We start from the raw sequence: 26,177 nt of genomic DNA, 5'->3' as shown, positions 1-26,177 counted from the left end.
AAGTCGTTGATAATGTTAGGAAATAGTTTCTCTTGTTCATCACAAGACAAGGTCATAGTATTTGTTCTCTTCAAGACCAATACACTATAGATACACATTGATGGTGGCATCCCCATAGGCAAAATTATTTTTGTTTGAACACACTAGAAAATTGGGAGTGGGATTGAATAAGACTTTAACAAATTTCAAGTGTTTTAATTTAATTTCATAACATGTAACTTCAATCAATAACAATGAAAGATAAAATAATAGACACCAAGAAACAAGAGGAAACCAAATTTATGTGGAAAACCACGGTGAGAGTATCTCACAATATATGAAAAGTATTACGAAAGGCTTACTTTTGGGCTTGCAACCAAAACTCATAGTATTAGGGCACGATACAAAAGGACCTTTAGAGGAGAATCGCTCTCTTAACACAATATACATGAAATGAATTACATTGAATTAGCCTTCAACACATTGCTTCCAAGATTCTCCTTAGGATGTAGATGATTTCAACATGATGTCTCAAGCAATTGTTCATTCCACTCCACAACTTCGCCCACAAATTGTTGCTTCATCAAACTTGCATCTTACATGTCTCACAAACATTCCACACACTTCACAACTAGTTTAATCTTCTATTTGTACCATCCTAATTATTGCACAAAACCAATTAGATCTGCCAAAACAAGGAAGAAGGAATAATCCCAACAAGTTAGCCATCAAAACATGATTGTGGTGAAAGCAGTTTGATCAAGGAGATAAGAGGACCTAAAACATCATAGCCAATATCCAAAGTAATTTTTGGAATCACTCATGCTTGGTGCACATCCTCCAGAGTTGGGAATGGGGTAACGTGTGACATACAACTAATCGGCCCAAAACACATCTTCAACATTAAGCCACTTGATGTGGATCCCCAAATGGAAAGGTGGGATCTAAAAATAACTCAGCCCATCATCCAATGTAATCAAGAACACAACATAAGCAAGAGAACAAATCCAATTGTCCAAATAACCACAAATAACCCTAAAAGCAAACTCAAGACTCAATGCAGCACCAAAATACTTAATCACTACTATGTAAATCACATAGAGATGTTCCTTGAACATCCAACATCATTCCTAAGAACATATTTCATGTTTCCTTATCAATCCATGCTGCCACAACCATTGTAAAATAGAATTCTTCATAATTAGAAGGCTGGGAAAACATACTTATTTAACACATCACCACATACATACTCATGGTACACTTCTCTATCCAAAATTTGAAGTGAGACACTACACAAACATTGTAAACCTTTCCACCAAGACACAACACAACAAACATCAATGCAAAGAAATATGGAGCATAATCCAAACCAATCTTGACAAACATCCAAACTGCCAACACCCTGCAAACATCAAATATATCCACAACAACACTAGGGACTTGAAAAGATTAAAATGCAACATCCATAGAACATACAATCTATGTTCCAAACCACAAGGCAATACCATCAAGTGTGGAGAAATGTGAACTATTCTTCCAAGTAGCTATGAAACCAATTCTCTGCGAACACTCTTCAACAATCTTTAATGATCAAAACACCTTTGTAGTAGCAACCCCTCATACGAGGCAACAAGAGAGATACTACAATAGCCTTCAGCATCATACAACCACCTTCTAATCCTCATATTAATATGACTGCATTATGAAATCATCTTTGTCACCAAACATGAACCTTCACATCATCTCCCATTTCAAACTATGATCTTCAACACACATCATTGTCAACATGAGGGAGGGTTGACATCCAACCTTTTTGCATCAACAAGGCAACAACTCTAATCAAAAATACAATTGAACAATAATTTTTCAAACCAACTTTGAAGAACAAACATCACAACACACTACAACCCCATCACTAGGCTCAACATGTAGACATCAACACCAAGTAGGTGGGCATACCCAAAAGAGAATACTGTCAATCATCAATCAACCTACACAAGATTCTTCCTTCTACAACACCAATACTAAAGTAACATTATATCCAATATACATCATGCCTTCAATAACATGTCCTCATCTTTACTCCATAACCATATCAACAGAGGAATATCCTGACAATCAACAATGACACAATAACAATAAATATCAACAATCTCACAACTACACGATCACAATAAGTAGAGGGTTGACATCAATGACAACAACTACCAACATCTCCCCCTTTCTAATTGATGGCAACATTCATCATCATTTGATTCTTGTTTCACAAGCTTTCCACAATCTCTCCCCATTTGACATCAAGGACAAAGGGCCAAGGCCTTCATAGAATTCTTCATTAACTCCCCCTTTATGTTTTGTCATCGAACTTGTCATATTTTCTCTATCACACCTTCTCCTTCTATCAACAACCAATAGACCACCTAATCCACCTGAGGAGAATATCACATCAGTCCAGGAGACGAAGGATATACCTTGAACTTCTCCCCATGGATAGATGCACCATCTTGCATCTAGTTAGAATGAGCAATAATACAATAGCTTCTCCCAAAGATACTCAAATGTATACTTCAAGAGTGTCTTTTTGAAAATGTCTACATTCTAGTACTTGATGGGAATTGTTATCTCCAAAATTTGCACCCTGAAAATTTGCTTTATGTCCTAAAACTTACAGCAATTTTGGAGAAACATTGGAGCAACCAGAAGTTGTGGGTAACCTATGCCCTGGTTGAACCTCCGGATTTTAGGCCGGTTCCTATATGATATATCTGATACCTTACTTGTACTAATGGAGACGTGAAAAACTTATATGGAAAAGGGTAAAAAGACAATTTTGAACACGAAAAGCTTAAAAGATTAAAATAAGGTGATACACCAAGATTGATAACACAAAGCACTGTTATACCTGAGACACAATGAAAGTTTTTGATAGATAATCACAAAAAACCCCTACTTGAAGATCTGCTAATTCATATCAATAATTTAAGAGAAGGTTTATGAACTTGAAAATATACGAAAGGAAATTAATCACAATCGAATATATCAATAATGGAAACACAACTCAAAACCTATGAAACAGCTATTAGATAAGGAAGATTCAATATAAGACATAATTCAGAAAGGTCTATCAGCAAAACACAATTTGAATAACATCAATCACCTTGAAACATACAACGAAATCTGTCACTCCAAAACTAGTTCCAATGAAAACTTTATTTCAATCAAAGGCCCAAAAAACAATACATCTACATAATAGCTCAGAATAATGAAGAAAAAGGCACTAAGGACAAAATCACATAAGCATCCTTCTTTTCCCAAAATCTGAAAACCGATTCCTCAAAAATAAGAGTATATAACAACAATATCAACTGCGTCAAAATAGGAAATCTGGGTCGAAATAATGAGTTAACTCATTATCAAGAACCTCTGAAAACTCCAAAAACATGCTCCGAATATCTCAAACTGAGGTTCTACCATCCATGCATAAGAAAAGTCTAAAAGAGAACCCCAAACTGCCACAAATCACTCCATAATGCACTCTAAACTCTTCAGTCTGAACTGGGCCTTTAAAAATATCAACTGAGATTGCCCCTTCAAATTTGGCATTAAAAATATCAACTCCCAGTTAACTGCTTGATACTCTTAGTTGAAACTGATATTATAATGCAATCCTCTTTTAACTCATTTTTGATTCTTGACTTACTATTATTTTTAATTGCATGAATGTTATTATTTAAATAATTGATTCATAGAATACCAATTATAAAATAATAATTACAATTTCAATATTATGCAATTAGAAATAAGTCAAGAATGAGTTTTTCTCTTTTAATTTGGCATTATTAATATTGCATTCAAAAATGTATTATTATCTTTTAGTTGATTATAAATTATCAACTAAAAAATAACAATATTACAATATGCATATTAATGCAATGCAATAATAATAATAGACATTATGTTTTAAGTCTATATTAATAAGTTAAAAAAGAACTCCTCACCATGCAACAGATCCGAAATCCTATTCAAATCAATTAAGGAATTGAAACAAAATGAAAGGCAATAGTCTTATTTGAATTTCGAATGCATAAGGAGAGTTTGATAGAAGGCAAAACATGGCAGGGTTAAAAATGAAACCCTAGCCACCACGGAGATCTCAGCTCTGCTTCTTTTTCTGTTGACGCCATTTCTCTTGTGACCTCGTTGTTGTTAGACACCTTTTACTGGTTTCTGTTGTGGCGTATGCTTGTGCTGGCGTGAAAATGCGTGGCTCTTTTGTCTGCCGACTGAGGATTTGCTGTTGCTTGGATGCCAAAACATGGGTTATTTTATGAGTTCTTTTACTCTGCTGAAGACGTTACATTCTTCGTCTCTGTTGTTGCTTGCCATGAAATATTTCTGAGGTTCGGATTTGAACAAATAGAGGGTTTTTATGAGCTTTCGACTGGTGTTTGAAGTTGCACCCGAGCATGCTGGAAATAAGCGATTTGTTGCTGTAAGTGACTCTCTTTCTTTTACTTTGACAGTTGGGTTTTACCTTCCATGAGCTTACTATGGTAATTTTCCTTTTCATTTGAAGACGCCATAAGGGTTTATGATGCAATAAGAGAGCTGCTATCCTTCATTTTTCTCCATACGGGTTTTAAACTGGAAGAATATTTATAATACCACCTCAAATCTGTGGTTTCTAATGAGGGTTTCTGCTTGTTTTGCTTTTACTTAACATTTTCTCCACCTTCTGTCCTTGCTGGAAGTTACTATGCATATGGATGTCGTATTTACCTCAGATCTGTGCCATATTTTTGTGAGGGTTTTCTGCTGCAAACTGTAATAACTGTGACATTTCATTTGTCTTGGCTCCATGCTGGGTTGCTGTATGAACTCATATACAATAAAATTGATGAGGGTTCTTTGCTGAAAGTGATACCAGATTTTCTTTATTGGTTCTTACTTTCATTGCTGAAAATTGCATATAGACATATGGCCACCATATTTTTACTAATGTATCTGTAACAGATTCATGATATGTGAACCTCCTTGTTGACCGTATCTGGTTGAACTCTTAGAAATTGTGATTCTTTTTTGATGAATAGTCATTTTCAATTAATAAAATTTGCTAAGATTACAATTCACAAAAAAGGGTCGGGGGATACAGGATCACCCCACGAATGAGTTCAAACGGCCGAAGTCGGAATAAACAACATGGCCGCAGCCAGAAACTATAAACTATTCATCAAAAAAAAAAAAACATTTTAAACAACCTCAAGCTGCCAAGGCAATGCCAGCAGAGGGAGGAGGATCATCTTTATCAGGAAATCCCACGCATCAGTGGGATTGTGAGGCGGACTGGGAACAGTCCAGCCGTCAGCAGCATCTGCAGGATCTGGGGTAGTCGCAGTCTCCGCATCCTTCTTGTCTGGCCGCGGAGGAGAAATTGCCAAGGCCAGCCGAGGAAACTTGCCAAAGCGCGCCCGTCCAGGGGGAGGAGCCGGAGACCGGCTAGAAGCCCGCCTAGGGGGGGGAGCCGGGGACCAGCCAGAACCACCACGCGGTGGGGAAGCGGAGCGGCGCCTCCAACCGCCATGACCACCGCTGGGAGAGCGGTGGCGGGGACCCTGGGAGCGCGGCGTGTGTGAATGGCGGCCAGAGGACTAGCATCGAGAACGGCGACCGCGAGACGAGGAGGCATCGGCCGAGGCATCCAGAGGCACTCTGGCAATGGTGCAAGGAGCATTGCCCCAATGATTTAACAAGTCCTGTAAGTGGGCAACCTCCAGAGCAACTTTATTAGCTTGCACCTGTATCTGCATAATGACATTGTTACAAATGCATGCCTTAGTGTACATTGCAATGTTAACATCCAAAAAACTGTGAGTGAATAAAACTGCATTCCTATCTTTCCATAGAGAAAACAAAATTTCCATCCTGAAAGTATGCCAAATCTGGGAGAACTTCCGAGGAAATCTGGGGGAATCACCCAACAAGATCATGTGCCATGAAAAAGGTTCGGGCCTGAAAGGCTTGAAAAAATCATGAATCCAGTGCCAATAATTCTGAGCACGCTTGCAAAACCAAAAAATATGCAAAAAGGACTCAGGTTGGCCACAGAAGGGGCATCTGGGATCAGGAACCCCAATGTGTTTGAGCCGAGGCCCTAGGGGAAGACCTTGGAAGGCAAGACACCAAGCAAAGTGAGCAATCTTAGGTTCTGTAATGGCACTCCAAATGGTGTCGAACCGTTTTCTCCATTGAGAAAGCGAAGAATGCAAATGCCACCATTGATTAAGCGTGTCCACCATCGGAAGGTGGGGCGAAAGCCATCTGTATCCCATATTGGGCTTGTAATTGGTAAATGGAGTGGCAGGAAACCACTTCCAATCATACCACCAAGGATGAACAGACTGAATCCCCACTTTATGAAGTAAGTGCACAGGGATGGATGACAACCGAAGGTCATAAGTTTGGCGATCGGCACGAACAAAGCGGTATTGAACTTGTATATCCTCCCATGACCTGAAATTCATGGTGACTCTTGAAAAAATGTCCTTGGTAGTGCGGATGCCACGTTTAAAGAAACGCGGAGCACTGGCACCTTGAGTCTTGGCAAGAGGAGTACCCTGGAAGGCAAACAGGGGAGACCACCAAATGTTTTGTTGATTTAAGGACAGCCCATTGCGAAACTCATCACCAGCCCAACGAAGCCAAGGTTTAACAGCTTCCCAGGCTTTCCAGATGCTCTTTATAACAAAAGAGCCCTATATGACCACTGGTTCACGCATAGTGAGAAGGGTCTGAAAACCAATCCCCTTCCATGTCGGTCTGTTAGCAGGGAAGCCTGAAGAGATGCAATGCCTGACAAGAATTTTCCAGGCTTCATCTCCAGAAATAGCTCTAATAATCCATTTAGCACAGAGGGCAAGGCCCTGCTTCCAAGTGGAAAGCAGGCCAAGACCCCCAGATTCCTTTGGGAGACAACTGAAATTCCAAGCAAATCTGTGAAAACCATAATGGTCAGAACCAGAGGCCCAAAGAAAATCTCTGAGCAAACGTTCTAATTTGAGATAGGAAGTTTTGGAAGGAGCCCAACAAGAAGAATAATACACATGGGTCGCAGCCAAAATCTTAGAACAAATCTGGAATTTACCAGCAAGAGAAAGCGGCTTAGTGATCCAATAATCAAGCTTTTTGCTAATCTTTGTAAGCACAACATTCCAAAGTTCCACAGGGGAAGCCTGGAAAGCAAAGGGAATGCCAAGAAAGCGGAAGATTTCTCCATGAGTAACCCATTTCCATTGGAATTGGCTGAGCCAAGGTGGAGCTGGCAAAAAAGATTGTCGGTAGCAAAGCGTTTTATGCCATTGAATGGCAGAGCCAGAGGCTTGACAAAAAGTGTCCAGACAATTTAAAGCATTTTTGATGTTTTCTTCATCTTCAATAAGAGTAAGAAAAGAATCATCAGCAAAATGACCATTGACTAACTGGGAGGAAGAATCAGGCAAGGAAATGCCACGGACCAGTCCTGAAGACACAGAGTGAGCAAGTAAATAACCAAAACCTTCAGCGACAAGGACATAAAGCGCTGGAGCTAGCGGACAACCTTGTCTGATGGAACGAAAAAGTCCAAAAGCTTCAGATTGTGAATTATTGATGGTGATGCAAGCATTAGCGTCACCAAAGAGCATCTCCACGGACTGAAAGAAATTGGGACCAAAACCCAGAGCCTGAAGCATAGCCAAAATGAAAGGCCATTCAATGCGATCATAGGCTTTAGCAAAATCTATCTTTAAAAAGATAGCCTGCTGCTTGGACTTACGGGCCCATTCCATACCTTCCCAGACAGCAATGATGTTGTCAAGAATATACCTGGATTTGATGAAGCCAGTTTGTTCAGGTCGCACAATTAGAGGAAGCATATGGCGGATTTTGAGAGAGAGCGCCTTAGCAATGATCTTATAAGACACATTCAAGAAGGTGATGGGCCTCCAGTTGCAGATGTCCTCAGGATCACCAGCTTTAGGTATGAATTTAATATTGCCTTTATTTATGATCGCTCCTAAGCTTTTAGAATGGTATGCTTCAAGATAGACTTTGTGCAGATCAGGACCAATTTGCTCCCAAAGATGTTTGTAAAATTCACAGGGAAATCCATCACACCCAGGGGATTTGTCATCCGCCATGGAGTAAACTGCCTCTTTAAGGTCTCGGAGGGAAAGAAGTTTCTCACAGAAAGCGCGTTGCTCAGCCGCGAGGCGGTTTGGAGTAACAGTAATACACTTTCTGAGAGCCTCCTCCTGAGCAACCGAATGACCCTGCGAAGCAAAAACGTTCTCATAGTGAAGAACAAAAGCTTGCAGGATGTCAGGCAGACTGGAAAGAACATCAGTTCCCTGTTTTATCTTTTTAATCCCAACATTGGTATGACGGGCTTGGAGAGCCTGGAAGAACTCCTTCGAGGCTTTGTCGCCAACCTCCAACCAATGGAGACGGGCTTTGATTTGAGCTCCTCGGGCAGCATAGTTATCAGCAATTTGCTTTTCATGGCAAAGCTTGGCAAGCTGAATTTGAAGATCCACATCAAAGGGGTTGAAGGTGAGCGCTTCAGAGGCTTTTTTGAGGGCAAGGGTGTTGGCTTCATAAGACCGTTTTCTGAAAATTGCCAGCTGACGCCTGTAGATGCCCAAAAAACGAGCCGTTCTAGTAATGGCGTCATTCCACCATTGAATCCAACCTCGATGGGAATGTGGACGTGGTTCCAAATTCCAAACACGTTGTATGTGGGAATGGTGGAAGCATGCAACAGCACAAACGTGTTGAGGAAGAATTGAGACTTGGCCACATTGGGGACAGCTGTTTGCCAAAAAATGCCAAAATAAATGGGATAGTGGTCTGACAACGTCACATCTGTCAGGGGAATGACAGGTAGATCACGATCTTCAGAAAAGGAAAAAAAAGATTGCGCCGAGATCATAGCACAATCAAGATGTTTCAATATGCGGTCAGGGCCGGCTCGAAAATTGGACCAAGTGTGCCAAGCCCCACTATTATGACGGCGGCTAGTAGTGGGATCAAAAAGGCCCAATTTATGACGCATGTAAAACCAAGCTTCTCTTTCCCCAGCTGTCCAACGGAAAGGCAGAATGCCATCTTTGTCAGAGGCCACTTCAACCATATTGAAGTCCCCACACAAGACCCAAGTAGCTGGCGGTAGGTTGTCAGCAAGCCAAACCCACATTTGTGCCCTTTCCACAGCATCATTGGAGGCATAAACATTAATGACTCCAAAAGAATGATTGTTAATGGAAAGCAAAAGCCAAATAATACGGTGTGTGGGGTCAGAACCGTGCGAAATAATAGCAGAATGAAGGCGAGGTGACAGGAGAGTAACTACACCACCTCGACCAGCGTCATGCTAAGAAGAAAACATGATGCTATCCTGCCAAATGACACGGCATGCAGCAGAAAGCATGAAACCAGAAATCTTAACTTCTTGCAGGCAAAGAAAATCTAAATTCCCAAGTCTATGATGGGTATCCCGGACATAGAACTTTCTGGGGAGGTCTGTAAGACCTCGAACATTCCAAGAGAGGAAGTTCATGAGAACTCTTCCATATCATCCTCGTCCTCTAGAGAGGAGTAACTATTCTGCAAAAAGGTAGAAACCGGGTGGAAGTCAGATAGGAAATCCTCTGGACTTACAGCTTGCCGTTTAACTCCTGATATCTCCGCACGTCCAGGAGGATTGCGAGAACGCCTTGTTGCTGGTGGTACTATGAAAGAGACTGCAAGAGGAGAACGAGCCCCAGCCAAGGACGAGGCCCTAGCGGCCGCCTTAATCCCTTGCGAACCAGCAGGGTTTGAAACCTACAAAACTGAAACAAGTGCAACAGAAGCCGCTGGCGTCTCCACGCTAGCAGGCGCTGACACTTCGATGGAAGCAGGAGGAATCGCGGTAACTGTCGCATAGGATGGCTTGGGGGCCAAAGGATTCAAGGCAGGCTTTCCTTTGTGCCCAACAGTAACCCATTCTTCTTTTTTTCCTTCGACCTGTTTGACAGGCGTCGCTTTAGGCTGGGGTTTGACCCTAGGCGTAGCCAAATGGCAATCCCTAATCTTGTGTTCCGCAGACTAGCACCTATAATAGGTGTTAGGTAGGTTCAAGTAAAGCACCTTCTGTGCGAAGGTTTGAGTGCCAATCTGGATTTCCACATAATCCTTGAGATCTTTAGAAAGATCAACTTCAATGCAAACACGCCGCTGAGGGCGAGCATTAAAAAATTTCTCTGGCTTCTTGGTAACAACTTTGCCAAGGGCTTGGGCAATAGACTCAATAAAAGGCCGGCAGGGCAAGGGTAGACCTGGGAATTCGACCCAAACAGGAACCCTAAGCTTTTTATCATCCGAGACAGAGAAGTCTCGGGACCATTTCTGAAAAACAAGCAGAGAAGAACGCACAGACCAAGGGCCATTGGTAAAAACTGCGTCTGCTTGCGACGGGTTAGCAAAGCGAAATAAAAAAAAACCTTTGGTAAGGTTTTGCACAGCGTCAAGGCGGACTCCATGAGGAGTCCATCTTTTGTTGACCCATTCTCTGAGCATAGCTTCAGGGGTAGTCCTACCAACAACATACCCTATCAAGGTATGTTGTTCTAACCAGTCACATGCAGCATCAAATTCTTGCAAAGGAAGGACAATATCAGGATTACCTCGTGGAAAACCTTCGGGACAAACTTGCGCGGGTGTTTGTTCGGTGGCGGCGCCATGGTAGTCCAAAGCAGCAACGTGAACACCAGAAAAAACTGGTTCACCGCTGGCCGGAGCCATTATATCCTAACCTAATTCTTTAAAATGTTTATAGCACTTGTATAGTCATGCATAATTTGAATGAGCTCATCATACATTACCTTGATGTTCTTTAAGTTCTATTTCATTCACAAAACTTGAGTGCAACAAGAAGCTACATCAATATATTCAGCTTTTGTTGTGGATAAAGACATGAGTCCTGTTTCTTACTGAAGCAAGAGACCAACTTGTCTCCCAAGAAAAATGCACTAGTATCGGTACTTCTCTTGTCATCTACACAACCAAACCAATCAGCATTAGTATAGGCCTTCAATAAGAAATCAACATCTTTTCTATGCCACAAACCATAATCCGAAGTCCCTTCACATATCTAAATATTCTTTTGCCAACTTTTTTTTGAGATTGCTTTGGATTGACATGAAATCGTGCAACCAAACATATTGCATGAATTTTTACCAAGACTAGATGTGGTCAAATATAGCAATCGTCCAATCACGTCCCTATAAAGAGTCTGATCAAGAGGATGAGACTTGTCATCTTTGTTCAAACTAAGAGTAGCCATAGGAATACTTACACCTTGTGAATCCCTTGTACCAAACCTTTTAAATATTTCCTTAACATACTTAGCCTAAGAAATAAAGATACCATCACCTAGTAAAGCAACTTGAAATCCAAGGAACAAAGACTACTCACCAATCATAGTCATCTCAGATTCCTTTTGGATCTCTTTCACAAAACTCTTATTTGCAACATTATCTCCACCAACAATGGTGTCATCAATGTATACATAACTGTTATAGTCCTTTTCTTCCTCATCCTTATATAGATTGCTATCTACACTACCTTTTCTTGAAACCTTACTGGAGTAAGTACTTGTCCAACCTTGCACACCAAGCTTTGGAGGATTGTTTGAGACTGTACAATGCCTTTTTTAGTCTACAAACTATGTATCGATCTTCTGACAATTGAAATCCATCATGTTGCCCTATGTAGATCTCTTCTAAATCACAATTCAAGAAGACTGATTTAATATCCATCTGATATACTTTGAAGTTCTTGTGCACTGAAAATACAAGAAACATCTTGATTGCCTCCATTTTAGCCACAAGAGCAAATGTCTCCTCAACGTCAACTCCTTCAATTTGTGAATAACCCTTGTAGACCAACATTACCTTGTTCCTTGTCAACTTCCCTTCATTTAGCTTGTTACAAAACACCCATTTAGTTCAAATGAAGTTCTTGTCTATTATTCTAGGAGCTAATGCCCATGTCTGAATCTTTTCAATCTAGTTCAACTCTTCTTCCATTGCTAGCAACCAAGCTTCATCTCTATTAGCATCAACAAAGCTCTTAGGCTCTTTATTTGATAGGAGACAAAGATTAAAAGTTGATGTCACCCATCCTCTTCTGCCACAACCACAATCACTGGTTTGTGCCAATTGAAAGCTACCTTCTCTAGCCTCCTTAAGTTGATAAACATTACCATCATTAACATTTCCTTCTACTACAAGTTTTCTTGAGCTTCCTTTCTTGATTTCACAACCTTTGTCATGAAATGTGAGATTATATCCTTCGCTAAACATTTGGCTGCACTAAGAAAATTATGGTTCAATCTTCTAACATAAAGGACATGATTTGCCATACTCTTCCCATCAATTGTTATTGTGCACTTTACACAAATTGGGGCAGCTCTTCATCACCAAATTTGACAGATCCTTCATTTCACTTCATGAGCTTGATAAACTTTCCTTTATTACCGATCATTTAATGAAAACATCCATTATCAATCACCCATGCATATCCTTCTTTTGAATGGAAGGCATTCCATACTGTATCATTGATTGTTCATTAACTTTGTCATCTTGCAAGTTACAGAGCATCTCACAGTTCTTGACATCATCCTTTTATATCATCAATTCCTATTGCCATTAAGAGTCTTTTATCATTTAAATCATTTTGAGTTTCAACTTCTAAGGAACAACTATTATCCTTGGAATAAAGGCTTCTTTTCTATTGTTCTCCTTTAGCTATATTATGATTCCCTAAAATGAAATGTAGAAGCATGATGACCAATTCTACCCCAATAAAACATTTGAAAGGTAAGGTGCCTTTCTTCAACCTCTTTACAAAATTTTCCTTCTTCAAAGTTCAAATCCATCAAGTTGAACGGTATCATCCTCTGCCTTCTTACCAACATCAAATGAAGCCTCCACCTAAGGAGCATGCTTGTCCAATTCTCTAATTTCGTATGCAATTAGAGCACCATAAAGCTGATCTAGTGAATATTTTGTCATGTCCCCCATTTTTTATTTAAATCTAATAAATAATATTAAATAAAAGTAATAATAAATAAAGTTGATATAATATGATATTATATCAATCAATATAGTGATAGCATAAGAATAATATTTTCAACAATTATGTAATAATATATTGCATATAAATAGATCTATAAATAATACAATTTAATATATTAATAAAAATATATGTAATACAGTGATAGTACAATTATAGTACATAAATTTGAAATAAGTAATCAATCCTATCAAAACTATGACTGGATTATAATGAGTAATTGTAAGTATAAAGGAGACAAATATACAATTCATTATGTGTAAGAGAACTGAATATAATATTAATCAATATATTAACTAAACTAGCAAAATAATTAAAAGAAACCTAGCCGACTGAATAAAATGAAAGAGTATGAATATCGTAATGAGAAGAGACGTTTTGGGGGAGGCATCGACTCTTCAGACCATGTACAAAAGAAGACAAACCAACACACAGGGGGTGTGGGGGAATATAGAGGAAAATTTATCAAAAGGAATACACAGGAACAGAGGTAAGCACGAATCAATAGCAGCAAGTCAATGTTCATTCACAGCTGCATATAAATAAAATACTATTCTGTGCAAACAAGAAGAAAGGATATAATCGTAGCAGTTGGGAATCACAAATGGAAAACACAAGGAGACAAGTCAAGAAACTGAATAAGAAGGGACTCGGTCAGAATTAATAAGGAAGGCTGGGCAATTCACCAGCATTCACACTATTGCCCAACCAATAAAAAGGATAGGATTTCCCATCACAGGAGTAGGAGACACTAAAGAACACACTACAGCAGCCTCAGATTCAAAATTAAGACATAAATACAAGACGGGCCAAAGAACTTCACAAAGACATCACAGAAGATAAGAATCACAGTGCAGTGATATTTAAGATTTCTTATTAATATTCCTTATTGGAGTTGGTCCTATCAGGCATCCCATAGTTAAGTACACACATCAGCATCAAACCAAACGCAAGCACTTGCATATCCGAGCCGTCTACCAGGAAAAGTTAGCGACTGCAGAGAAGAGAGAAGCAATAAAGTTAATATAAGAAACAATATGGCATTTCCAAGTTATTGGAAACAAAGATATATATAAATGAATAACATATGGTTGTTACTATGAAAGCCTACATGGGAGAAAAAGACATGGAATAAAGACAAACATACATTTATCCAGTCAGCGTTACAAGAGGAACATAATCAGAATTCTATTTCACAATTGGCATATAAGAAGATTACAGAGTATTCATCCAGGCACACAGACACATGCATAGATAACATAATTAGATTGGAAAATATTTACCCATCTAATTGAGCAATCAGCGAATCCAAACAATCAGTGTTCATAAAAAGAACAGTTTGTAATACAACAAGGAACAAGCATATAAGTTGACCAGGTCAGCAAATACACTATACTGCAGTCAATAGAGATCTTATTTTCAATATGGAAAATACTGATATGGTTAGAGATATATATTATCTATTTGCATTTGGTGATTGTACACTTATATACAATAGATATATACATGTTGGGGGCAGACAAAAATGACAAGAAGACCTTATATATGCCAGCATTCTTCTAATTATATAATGGAAATATAAATAATCCTACACAATTAAGGACTTTGCATGAATTGCTTATAGGGGAGATATTTAAGGTAGATTCATAACAAAGAATATTTTAAAAGAAATGAATAGAGAATGTAAATTACACTGAGAAAGGAAATGGATTGCTGTAGTATTAAGTGTTAACATATGTCAATGGATAGGCACATATATACATATACATATACATACATACATACATATATATATATATATATATATATATAGAGAGAGAGAGATCATTTTCTATATATATTATAGATTGGGTCAGAAGAAGATGATGTTGGGCAATATCTCTACCACATAGTTCAATTGGAAAGTTCAGATAGTATAAATGAAGAAATCAAAGTAATGGTCATAATGTCTTACAATATTATAGAGGGGACATTGCATATTTATACAAGGCATTACTTTCTTCAATTGCAGAAATCTTCAAGCTATAGCTTTCTAGTAGAGAGCAGAGAATCTTTTACATAATTACATGTTTTATTTCTCCAGCAATATCTCTGATGCCATCCACTGCTTCCTCTACCTCAAGCATAAAGCTAGCAAAGTCTTCCTCTTTAGCCATCCTCATAGTTCAAATCTGGTTTTGAAATTTTGCATTTTCACCAGTTTCACCTGAGAGTCACCTTAATATATGCCCCATTAAGTTTGTCCTGAAATTCTTTAGCAGTAGTGCAACTCATCACCTTTACAAGTTTCAGATATGCAATTCCAATCATTATTGCATTTTTTGCCTTGCCATTATTTTCATCTACCCTAATCACTGCTGCATCTGTAGGAGAACCTGCAGGAGTATAACCATTTTGACAGTGTTCAAAACATCAAACCCTAAAGAATACTTTCACATGTCGTATGACTGCTTCCACATTTTGCATATATATCTGCCTGCACAATTGCATGCAATTGCACTGACAAACATGTATGCAAAGTGTGAAGGCATTCACACTGCATTGTTATAGGATACAAAATTTGTAGGGTGCTTAAAGGAATGTACCCTATAAATTCTTAGTTAATCTTCACAGGTCAAACTTGAACTTTTTCATTATTCTTATTCTCAATATTCTTGTTATTATTTTTTTGGAAAATATTAAGTTATATTTAGGAAAATTGGCATCCCCAAGTACCCTGTGTCCTATTTTAAAATTATTCATACCAATAGCACAACCAGTCTCCAAAGTCTCCAAGTCTCCCCGTCAGCAGGTGAATATGAATTAAGGTATGTGATAGCAATTCCTTATTTACTTTACGAAGTTATATAGATACCATGTGATTTAATTATAGAATATTACTTGTATAAAGAATTATGTTGTGGAATTGTCACTCTCAGCAAAATCAGGTATACCCCAACTACAGGACATTACACTCAAACTCGGGCAGTGGTAGACTTGGCCGAAACTCAGCAATTGAATATATATAGAAAAATGTTTTTAACTAGTAACAATGATACAAGGATGCATCCCCTACCCATTTGAAGGTACACCCATAAATGGGATAAACCAGGGATGTAGGGATGCCTTAAAAACATTCTCTCCACCATCTCCTAACTCTAAAATTTGCTTAGTGCCATCCCAAAATCGTCCTGGAAAAGCTGCATAATTTCAGGAAATTCCTAGGATGGCCAGAGATGTCATGGCATTCCCCAACTATCCCAAGGATGTTCAGGAAGTGAAAAAATTGTCCCAATAAAAGAAGGGACAGTTAAAGTTTTCTCTAATAGTTTTATTTGCTTGAAAAGATCAGCATAGAACATATTTCCCAGAATGCCATCAAACATTCTAGAGCATGTGGCTTCTAAGAAAGACAAGTAATGGGAACAATAGTGTTGCAAAATGAAGATATCATGGGAACACTCGTGCTGTAATATGAGGTTACAAAAACAATCATGGGAAATGTCATGTTGCAAAATAATGACAAGGAAAAAAGCAGGATTTGCAGAGAATAAAATCACAAGGAAAAAAAAGCCTGCATGGGTAGCGGGGTTGACTTGGCCCATGGGTTTGCTCCCCATTGGTCTCTGGTTTGAGTTTGAGGCCTGGGCTTATCTGATGCACGTGCCTTTCAGGCTATTGTGCACATCCTTAGAGGATTAGTCTCACCTCAGCTTGTCCCTTCCTGAATACCAACTTGGCAATATGTAAGACCTAGGTACAGCAGGGTGGGTACTACACTGAGTTGCAGGGATACTTGAGTTTTAACAAAAACAAAATCTCAAGTAAAACCATTTGTACTGATGCTAAAAAATGAGCATAGAGGCGTACTCAAACATTTTCTAGCTGTTTTGTAGTTATGATGAAGCTAATAGATTACAATGAAAAACTTGCATGACGATTGATGTAAATTGTGACAGGAGATCACTTTCTTAATTTTTAATGCTTTGACAGGCATCAAATAATATTAGATACATAATGGACATACATAAAGTCTAATCTTGCACATAGTATAAACTTAAAGTTATGTTACTATACCAAAATACCTCTAGAGACTATTGTGAATTTTAGATATTTAAATCCAATTTCTTAAGTTTCTATTATTACTATGCAAGTCTACTCTTAATCTGTATGTTTGACTCAATGAATTCTCAAATCAGCTCTAATGTTTTCTTATATGGATATATAATGTACAATGTAAACACCCTCTCATATGAAAATTTGAAGTTTTTTATATATTTAAATTCCCTGATTTCTAATTGCCATCTCCTGCCATCCCCTGAAAAGAGGCACTTGTCCCCAACCACCTTATAAATGCATACCCCGTTCCCTGCTGACTTGTCCCATATATTTGGTGTAACAGAGGTTTATAAATTTATTTATTTTAATTTCAAACTGATTCCCTGTTTTTCTTCACATATTTGGCCGAGTCTGCAAGACTTGCTGAGCCTGACTAAGATCCGGGTTTACAAGTTCTCATCATGTCTCAACACACTGATTATACAAAGCAAAAAAGTAAGAAATGTTCTTGTAAATTTTTTGTTGCTAAAAAAAATCAATCTAATATGGAATGCCTAGGCTACTACTTATGTAAGGACAACAGATGAAGCAACAAATTTGCTGGCAGGATTAACAACTTACATCAATATCACAATCAGAATGAGTTTTACTCTATCTTATCATCTGCTATAAAATAAAAAAATGGAGTTAGACCTAAAAGTCACCTGTAATGCAGATTCCATTAATGGTATGTCAACTATTTATTATATCATTATAATATAACAACAAAATTAATATAAGGCCATTGGACTGTTTAATGTGGTTTAGTACTACGATTGGGACTCGGACTATGCTCTATTGGTGAAAATGGGTCACTCAAGACAATAATACCAAGGCTCAAAACCCAGCAGGTAAGCCCACATTAAGCAGTCACTGTGCTAGAGACATTAGGCAACGTCAGCATGATGCCCTTTGCTGGTAGTGGTCTCCATGCTGTAGACATCTGATGCAGATAGCTTTTACTGGATATAACGTTACAAGGGCAGTAAAACTAATTGTCTGGCTTGTTAGTTAACGAGAATTACTGCATTATGATGAAATAAGTAAAGACTAATCAAAGGAAGGCTCACTCCCTCAAAATAAGCAGGCTGAGGAATTTGGTAGAGTTTCATTAAGCACACCAGGGTTCCGTTCCAGTTTAAGTTTCTCCAACTGGAAGGGGATAGGAGAGAGAAGTTTGGTGGGAAAAATACTCCTTAGACCTCATCTAAGCTGAAAATATGTCTACCCTGTATCAGATTTTTTTCCAGAATGGAGCATCTTCCCATCTCATGCACACTTCTGTAATCGTCTACTAGAGATTCCAGGGACTTATCATTAAACATTTCAAATAACCTAATAAAACAAATTCAGTCATAAAAAAATTCAAATTCATGAATGTGCTGTTATGACTATGAGGTATATTCAAGTGTGATCATATTCACAAAATATGTGGTCAAAGCTTATCAGGCACCTTGTTCAAGGTTCATTTCTAATTTAGGTCTGCCGAACTTCATAGGGGCAGCATATTCAACATAATTGCAATAGATAACTCCAACATCCGACTCCTAAGCTGAAAAGAAATCCACCCTGGGTTATAATTCTTTAGAAAACTAAATCGGTCGGTTTTCCCTACACCGTTGTATGTGGCAGTACCCCGTAAATTTCTCCAGAGGAAAATCAGAATACACTCTAAAAACCATTTTCGTGAATCAATTTGTACTAACATTTAATTATGTGGAGTAATTAGGGCGTGAAATCAAAATCAAATGACAAAAGGAATTACTATTATAGAGCTTATTATAAAGGAAAAGAATATTTGCGTTTTAGTATTCTAAATCAAATTAAACATTGCACAGGTAGACAAGATAATAATCAAATCACTCAGATTTTTTTTATTATAAAAACTTAAGATCCTGAACAAAAGATATTAATAAAAATAATAATATTATTATAACTTTTCTGAAAGAGAAAAGAAAACTATATTTAGTTGTTATGAAACCATTTAGGTATGACATGTATATCGATTGAGACACGGTTCAGCGTGTTATCGTCCAGACCTAAAACAAAAACAAATAAAACAGGAAAACTGAATCCATTTCATCAAACATATGACAGAAGCTAATAATATTATTTGGGGTTATTCCTAGTGAACAAAAAAAAGTTGCCTGACGGTGATTGAACTCACCACAAGCAGGGAATTTGGAGGCTGGAGTAGCCTGAGGAAATGCAACTGATATATCCATTGCTGGCAAACCCAACTGAGATATATGATCCTTCCACATGTTTATGATTTTGCAATGATAGATTGGGCTGGAAGATTGTAAATAAATTGAGTGTATCCTCAAATCAATTTAACAGAGAAAAACACAAAGAATTGCGAGCTTCAATATGCGTAGAGATTACTAATTGAAGGCGTGGCATGTGCAGTATAAACAGGGACCTCTAGGGAAGGGGCAGATGAAGTGGCAAAATGTTTGGATAAATCTGACTAAACAAAAGATGCTTATGTATGTCCCTCGGTCAATAAGTAATCTTTTTATGGGAATCCCCCTGAACTGAAACTGTTTTCGCGCACTGATTGCACTCTATTGGAAGACAATCCACGCTTGACGTCAGCAGCCCACTCGGTTTGAACAGGAAATCATTATCCAAACGTCATGCGGAGGTTTATTTACTTTTAATTTATTGGAAAGGTGAGATATAAATTGAGATTGTAAGAAATATTTATTACTAGCTTTTGTTAAAAAAAAATGGTGGACTGGCGTTAATTCAAGAAACAAAGAAGTCTAGTGCTAATTTTGATAGATTAACAAGTGTCACATAGTGGGTTGTATTTGCCGTAAACTATAATAGTTTAATAAAATTGAATAGTATAATAAACTTAAAATAGTGTAATAAAATAGAATAGTATATTAAACTTAAAATAGTTTAGTAATTTAACTAGTTAGAATAGTATATTAAACTTAACAATTAATAATTATAAAAGAATCAATTTATTTATTCTAATAATGATAATATTTAATGAAATTGAATTTTAATTTTAATATTTTTCATAAAATCTTAAATACAAAAAATACTAATATTCAATTTCTAATTTATAAAAATTATCATTCTATTATTAAAAATAATTTCATATTTAATATTTTAAAAATGAAATTTTTTTAATATAAAAATATTCATTAATTTATAATTGATAATATAAATATAATGATTTATCTTAGTTATTAATTTGTTCTTATCATTCGTAATATAAATATATAGTTAGTGTTTCTACATTTGAATTCAAAATCTTTAAAAATATATTTGATTTGTTTAATATTTTGATATATCTATCATTTCGAAAATATCGTCTCACGATATGGGTATGCTTCCTACAAATTCACTCCTATAAGACCCAAATGTATAAGCCAATCATATTGAAATAAAATAATTTTATAGATTTTAGAAATTAAAATTCTTGTATATATACCTTAGAAAAATTGTAAATTGAAATCTAAAATAAAAATATTTAGATGTGATTGGTTGGAATAGGAGAGATTAATCACTACTTAAATAGAACTGATTGCAATAGTATATTGCCTACGGCAAATACAATAAGTCATGTTTGGTCTGGGGCTGCCTTCATGCATATGGATGCTGATGGAGCCTCACGGGGTATTGCCACCATGTGGAACTCGTGTTCTATGATGGGGGTTGAGGTATGAAGAGATAAAAAAATTGTAATAACGGAGTTCCAAACTAGTAATCAAAGATGGGGGCTTATCAATATCTATGCTTCTAATAACAAGTAAGGGAGGAAAGAAACTTATGGAAAGCTGGAAAGGATTTTAGAAACTATGAAGGATAAACAGTTAATGTGTATGGGAGATTTTAATACCCCCCTCTATCATTTAGAAAAGGTGGGTGGAAATAAGGATTGCCTTGAAAGCTTGCAGTACCTTTATGATTTTATGGGAAAAATGGATTTAATTGATGTTGATCTAAGAGGGAACCCATTCACATGGACTAATATGTCATGCCCAAAATACAAGGGCAAAAACACACGCAATTTTTTTTTTTTTAAAGTTAATTCCACTAAGATTAATATGTTTTGTTTTACAAGCTAAGGTATAGGTACATTGAAGATAGATACGGGTTCTCCTAACAACGTCTTGACATCCTAACAACCCATGTTTCCCAAGCAATAAAAAAAGCGCAGCCCAAAAAAAAAATCTACAAGGAGGATGTATGTGGCTAGAGGAAGGCCAAACAGGTAAGAAAAAAAGAAGTTTGAAAACTTTACACAAACTTGTCTTTTCAAATCTGCACTTTTAAATTTGCCTCCCTTTATTCCATTTCCCATATGACATGTCAAACTGTCATGGGACTGCGTGAGAGTTTTTTTATTTTTTTATTTTTTTTATTTTTTTTTATTATTAAGGCTTTTGTCAACGTATAGTAAGGAAAGAGTAGGAAGAAATTTATGTTTTAAAGTTTTGTTGGTAAGAATATGATAGAACAAAATAATTAATGAATAAAGTTAAGTACATAGAGTTTGTAGGATATTTAGAATATTTTTATATATTTATCTTCTTTATTTTATTTTATTTTATTTAAATTTAAAATAAAGAATCAACAGAGAACATTCTATGTTATGAGAAGGGGGAATAATTATTTTTCCCCATACAAACTCTAGAGAGTTTTTTACTCTTAGGAGGTAAATTTTTTTTTCCTAAGTGTTGAAATTTTAAGACAAGGAAGTATAATTTTTTTCTCAAGCCTATATTTGTCTAAGTGTTTTTTTTTTTTTAATGCTATTCATTTTTATAACAAGGAGGTTTATACTTCTCTTTTCTAATTGAATTTACTAAATACTTAGTTAAACAAAGGGGTCGAATAATTTGTTTTAACAACAATGCAAGAATTATTTTGTCTCCTAACAATCACGAAATGAATCGAAGTTTTCAATCATAACATAAATTTTTCCTTAACATTTTTAATCTTAAAATTGCATAATTGTATAACACCATTTTATCTATTTTTCAATATGAAATGTCTCATTTCTGATTTTGTATGATATTTCCAACCTTTAATCAGATCTTTAAGATCAAACAACTGATATCACAAAGATCCACCAAATTTCTTAAGAAACCCCAAATCGGGTATGTCGAAAATAGTGCCAAAAAGCTTCACAGCTTCACCTGTTATTAATAAATCTGAAAGTAGACATTTTTACAGAAATTTGAGCAGCATAACAGCCTATAAAATGTCATTTCCAGATCTATATAGCCTTTACAAAATAGCTCACAAATGTAAGACAAAAACTATGTTCATCGGGCTCCCGAAATTAGCACAAAATGCCCGAAAACACCACAAAAACACTAATAAACTATCTCAAAAGTTTAATCATGTCCCAATACATATATTCAGCTCTATTTTAACAGCTTAAAGTTTGAAATACAGCAGCAACCAAATCTGATATGAAATGCTCAACTGAACACACCAAACTCATGCAAAAAACCACACCCAAAAACCCACAAATCTACACTATTCAGCACAAAGGCAAACTCTGTATGAGCATGCACATGGAATGGCTTTAAACTCCCGTCCTTAGCCTTCCTGGAAACCTGCAAACTCCCGTTCTTGGGTCTCCCTGGAAACCTGCAAACTCCCGTTCTTGGGTCTCCTTCTCCACAGGTTTGGCAGCCTCTGAAGAATAACAAAGAATGAGCAAAAATCAAGTTCTGGAATGTGCCCAAAATGCCTCCAAACCCCTTAAAAGAGGGCATAACTGTAACTCACGTCCAAGAGAGGTTAATGAAACTTATTTTAATAATAATTTTCATTTATTAGTCCAACGGTTCCCAAAGATTAACCCCCTTTTTTCGAAACTTCACTTTCTTGGGCCTGCCTGCCTTAGCAAAGATTTTCTTTTTTAATTATTTGAAAAGGGGACATGACACAATACACACATGCATAAACTGAAATACTATAAGACTCAAATGCAAGAATATCACTCAATCTCTTTTTCTATTAAACCACCTGATTCAAAGGCTCCACTGAGAAAGAACCAGTAAGAAAATTCGACATTGTTGCCACTTCAACAATAAGTTTAGATGTAACATTTTTACACAGAATATTATCTCGAGGGAAAAAATCTCAACATATTTGAAATCCAATACAATTCTAAATTTCCTTCTTGGCCCTTAACAAGGGATCCATTACGAATTCTACAATACATCACGGTGATCCTGGAGAGAATGAAAATTGACTGGGAGACAACCAACCATAATATGAAGACAAAATCAGACATTCACTCCTATCCCGGATTTGCACAACAGGTTTGACATTGTACCAGACTAGGGAGAAGGTGGATTTTTCTAACAAGAGACGTTGGCCACAACACCATAACATATGCCCTTTTGAGGCTAAAATCTCAAGAACTTCCATTCTTTCACAGATGCCCTTTCGAGGCTAATATCTAAAGGACTTTCAATCTTTCACTTCTCAAATTCCAAAACTCAAAACATAGTTTGTGCTAATGAGTAGGGGCCCATAACACCCTACTCTCTTTCCCTCTTCTCGTCCTGAAAAGAGACTCTGCATTGTTGGAGTCAACTAAAGACCTTCCCCCATACATGGCCACTTTTGCCCTATCCGAGGGTGAGTAATCCCAATACACCCATACAATCCCTTCAAAATTCAAAGCAAATAAACAAAGGAACACATTTAAGAAAACTTGTTTCAATCCCTCCCAACATACTCAACACACACACGAACATACATATGAAATAAGATTGAAACATGAAACACAACATGAACAAAATGAGGTGAAGTATTCCTACCTTCAAATCGGGTTATGGCAATGGAACAAATTTGAGATGAGCATTCTCTTCCTTCTTATTCTCCTTCAATCATGAATTCCACTCTAAAACTAGAAGTTGGGTGAACACTCAAAACCCTCTCAAAATTGCCTCTAAATAAGATCTTAAACTCAACCACTCCAAAAAACAATAACTCCCCCACTTGCCTAAAGTTCTAGAGGCTTCTAACTCAACTAGACCTAAGGCTAACCTCAAGGTGGAGTTAAAGTTATCCAACCCATGATGAAATCAATCAATTTTTGTAATAAAGCAAAAATTGGGTTTTTGAGTGAACATAAAAGTCAACAAAAGGGGCAAGGGGGGTAGAAAATGCCTCCAACCCATACCCATACCCCTTGGGTACTTAGATTTTATGATTTTAGGCCTTTAGGATTAATTAGGGACCTATCAAAAGCTATAATTTTTTAGAACTTTCTAACAAACCTCAAAATATGAATTAAACACTAATCCAAATTAGGGGTAATTAATCTCAATTACTAACTGATTAGCAAAAAGGTCACTAACCTAATCCGACTTAGATCTTTAGGTTACTTGGTTAACCCTAACTATCATGTTAGAATGCATGTACAATTCATGAGTGTCAAATGACACTGAAAAATCACTGTTACAAAACATTAACACTTAATGATTACAAAATGATACATTCATTCAATTTATGACACAAATAAAATACGAACAACGAGGTCTACATCTCTTGTTAGACTCAATCCTAGTTTTCGTAATTGGTACATAGGGTTTGATTTTATTTCTCCATTAGATTTCTCAACTAGAATATCCTGCACACTCATTGCACACATCAGTAGCTCAAGGAAATCTCATGCATATATTCAAAACCTATATGGATAGTTACATAAATCAAAACATGAATTTTTTTATATAATTATTTCTACTCACATTTAATCTTCAGTAATCACATAATCAATATAACATAACTTATTTATTAATTCAGATTAAAATACTAGAATAATCATTGTTAGGCATGCATATACCTAACATCATAAACATCACCAATTAAGGAATACTAAACTATCTAAAAGCACAAAACCTAATCATCGAGTTACCAAAATCAACACTCTTATCATCAGGTGAAAATGCCTTGTATCATGGTTAGTGAAATTTTAATGGTTAAACAATCGAGATAATGTAGTAGAACTCTCGAATCACTAAGTAACAAAACATGGATGTATCAACTACTCTAAATTTCATTAGGACATTCACAACACAAAACATTACTTCATATCCGTTCAAATCTCCTACGATAGATTTAACAAAGAAAATCATATTTGATAAGTACATGTGAGGAGGGACCTTACATCCTTCCTCACTAGCCTTTGACTTCCTCCTGGAAGTCACACAATTAGAATGTTCATCTTATACTAGACTTTCTCTAAACTTGTTCCAAAATTTACTCTTATAAAAAGAATGATTAATAATTCACATACATACTCTGGGGAGATAATATATTTACCTAATTAGTCTTACTAAAAGAAAAGTTCAATCCAAAATTCTGACATGGTTACATTTTCCAAGGTCAATTATTCCTTAAAAAATATCAGTCATATATAAACAACATTCTAATCTCTTATAAAATACTTATAAAATCTCTAATAATAATAACAAAATAAGGTATTCTGAATTCCATGTACCCACCCATAAAGTAATAGCTATACAAGACTCCCTCAAATGAGGTTTCATATTAAGCAACTTGTTCCTTTATTCAAGGTTAAATACTTTCCCTTTAGAGTTTCCACGATGCACTGATTTTTGATAGGACACTCAATGAGTCCATCACTACACATGCACCTTTCCATCTAGAAGTCCTTTCAGTTAACCCATAACCTTAACCAAATTTATGTTGGGGTGCAATTTCATTACTCATAACAGTCAACGGATATCACTAGTCCTATTCTCAAAGTCTTGGAAAAGGGTGGGGCACGGATACTCTTGCTAATAACCCCATACCCTAGTGTTATGCATCCACTTAATTGTCAGGAATCCCTCTGGTAGGCTCATCATATGTCACTTTGCCAAAAAAAAAAAAAAAAATCACAAGAAAGTGCCTCAAAATTTAAATTCAACATCAAGGATGAAACATCCAACGCAAAAGTCTGAAAATAAAAGAAA

At 36.6% G+C, this 26,177-nt stretch overlaps 1 protein-coding gene across 1 annotated transcript in view; it reads right to left on the bottom strand.

Annotated features, from left to right (window-relative positions):
• Window positions 1-19,670, bottom strand: part of LOC149537416 (acyl-coenzyme A oxidase 4, peroxisomal-like) — a 52,810-nt gene extending 33,140 nt beyond the window's left edge. The window contains exon 1 of the mRNA XM_089802909.1: window positions 19,376-19,670. Coding sequence (XP_089659035.1) covers window positions 19,376-19,472 — 97 coding nt within the window. The 5' untranslated portion in view covers window positions 19,473-19,670. The remainder of the gene's footprint in view (window positions 1-19,375) is intronic.
• Between the last annotated feature and the right edge of the window lie 6,507 nt (window positions 19,671-26,177).

Source organism: Cupressus sempervirens, chromosome 9, assembly GCF_028749045.1.
Source record: "Cupressus sempervirens isolate cs-2001-9-10 chromosome 9, ASM2874904v1, whole genome shotgun sequence".
Taxonomy (NCBI): Eukaryota; Viridiplantae; Streptophyta; class Pinopsida; order Cupressales; family Cupressaceae; genus Cupressus; species Cupressus sempervirens.
This window is presented reverse-complemented; position numbering and strand designations above follow the sequence as displayed.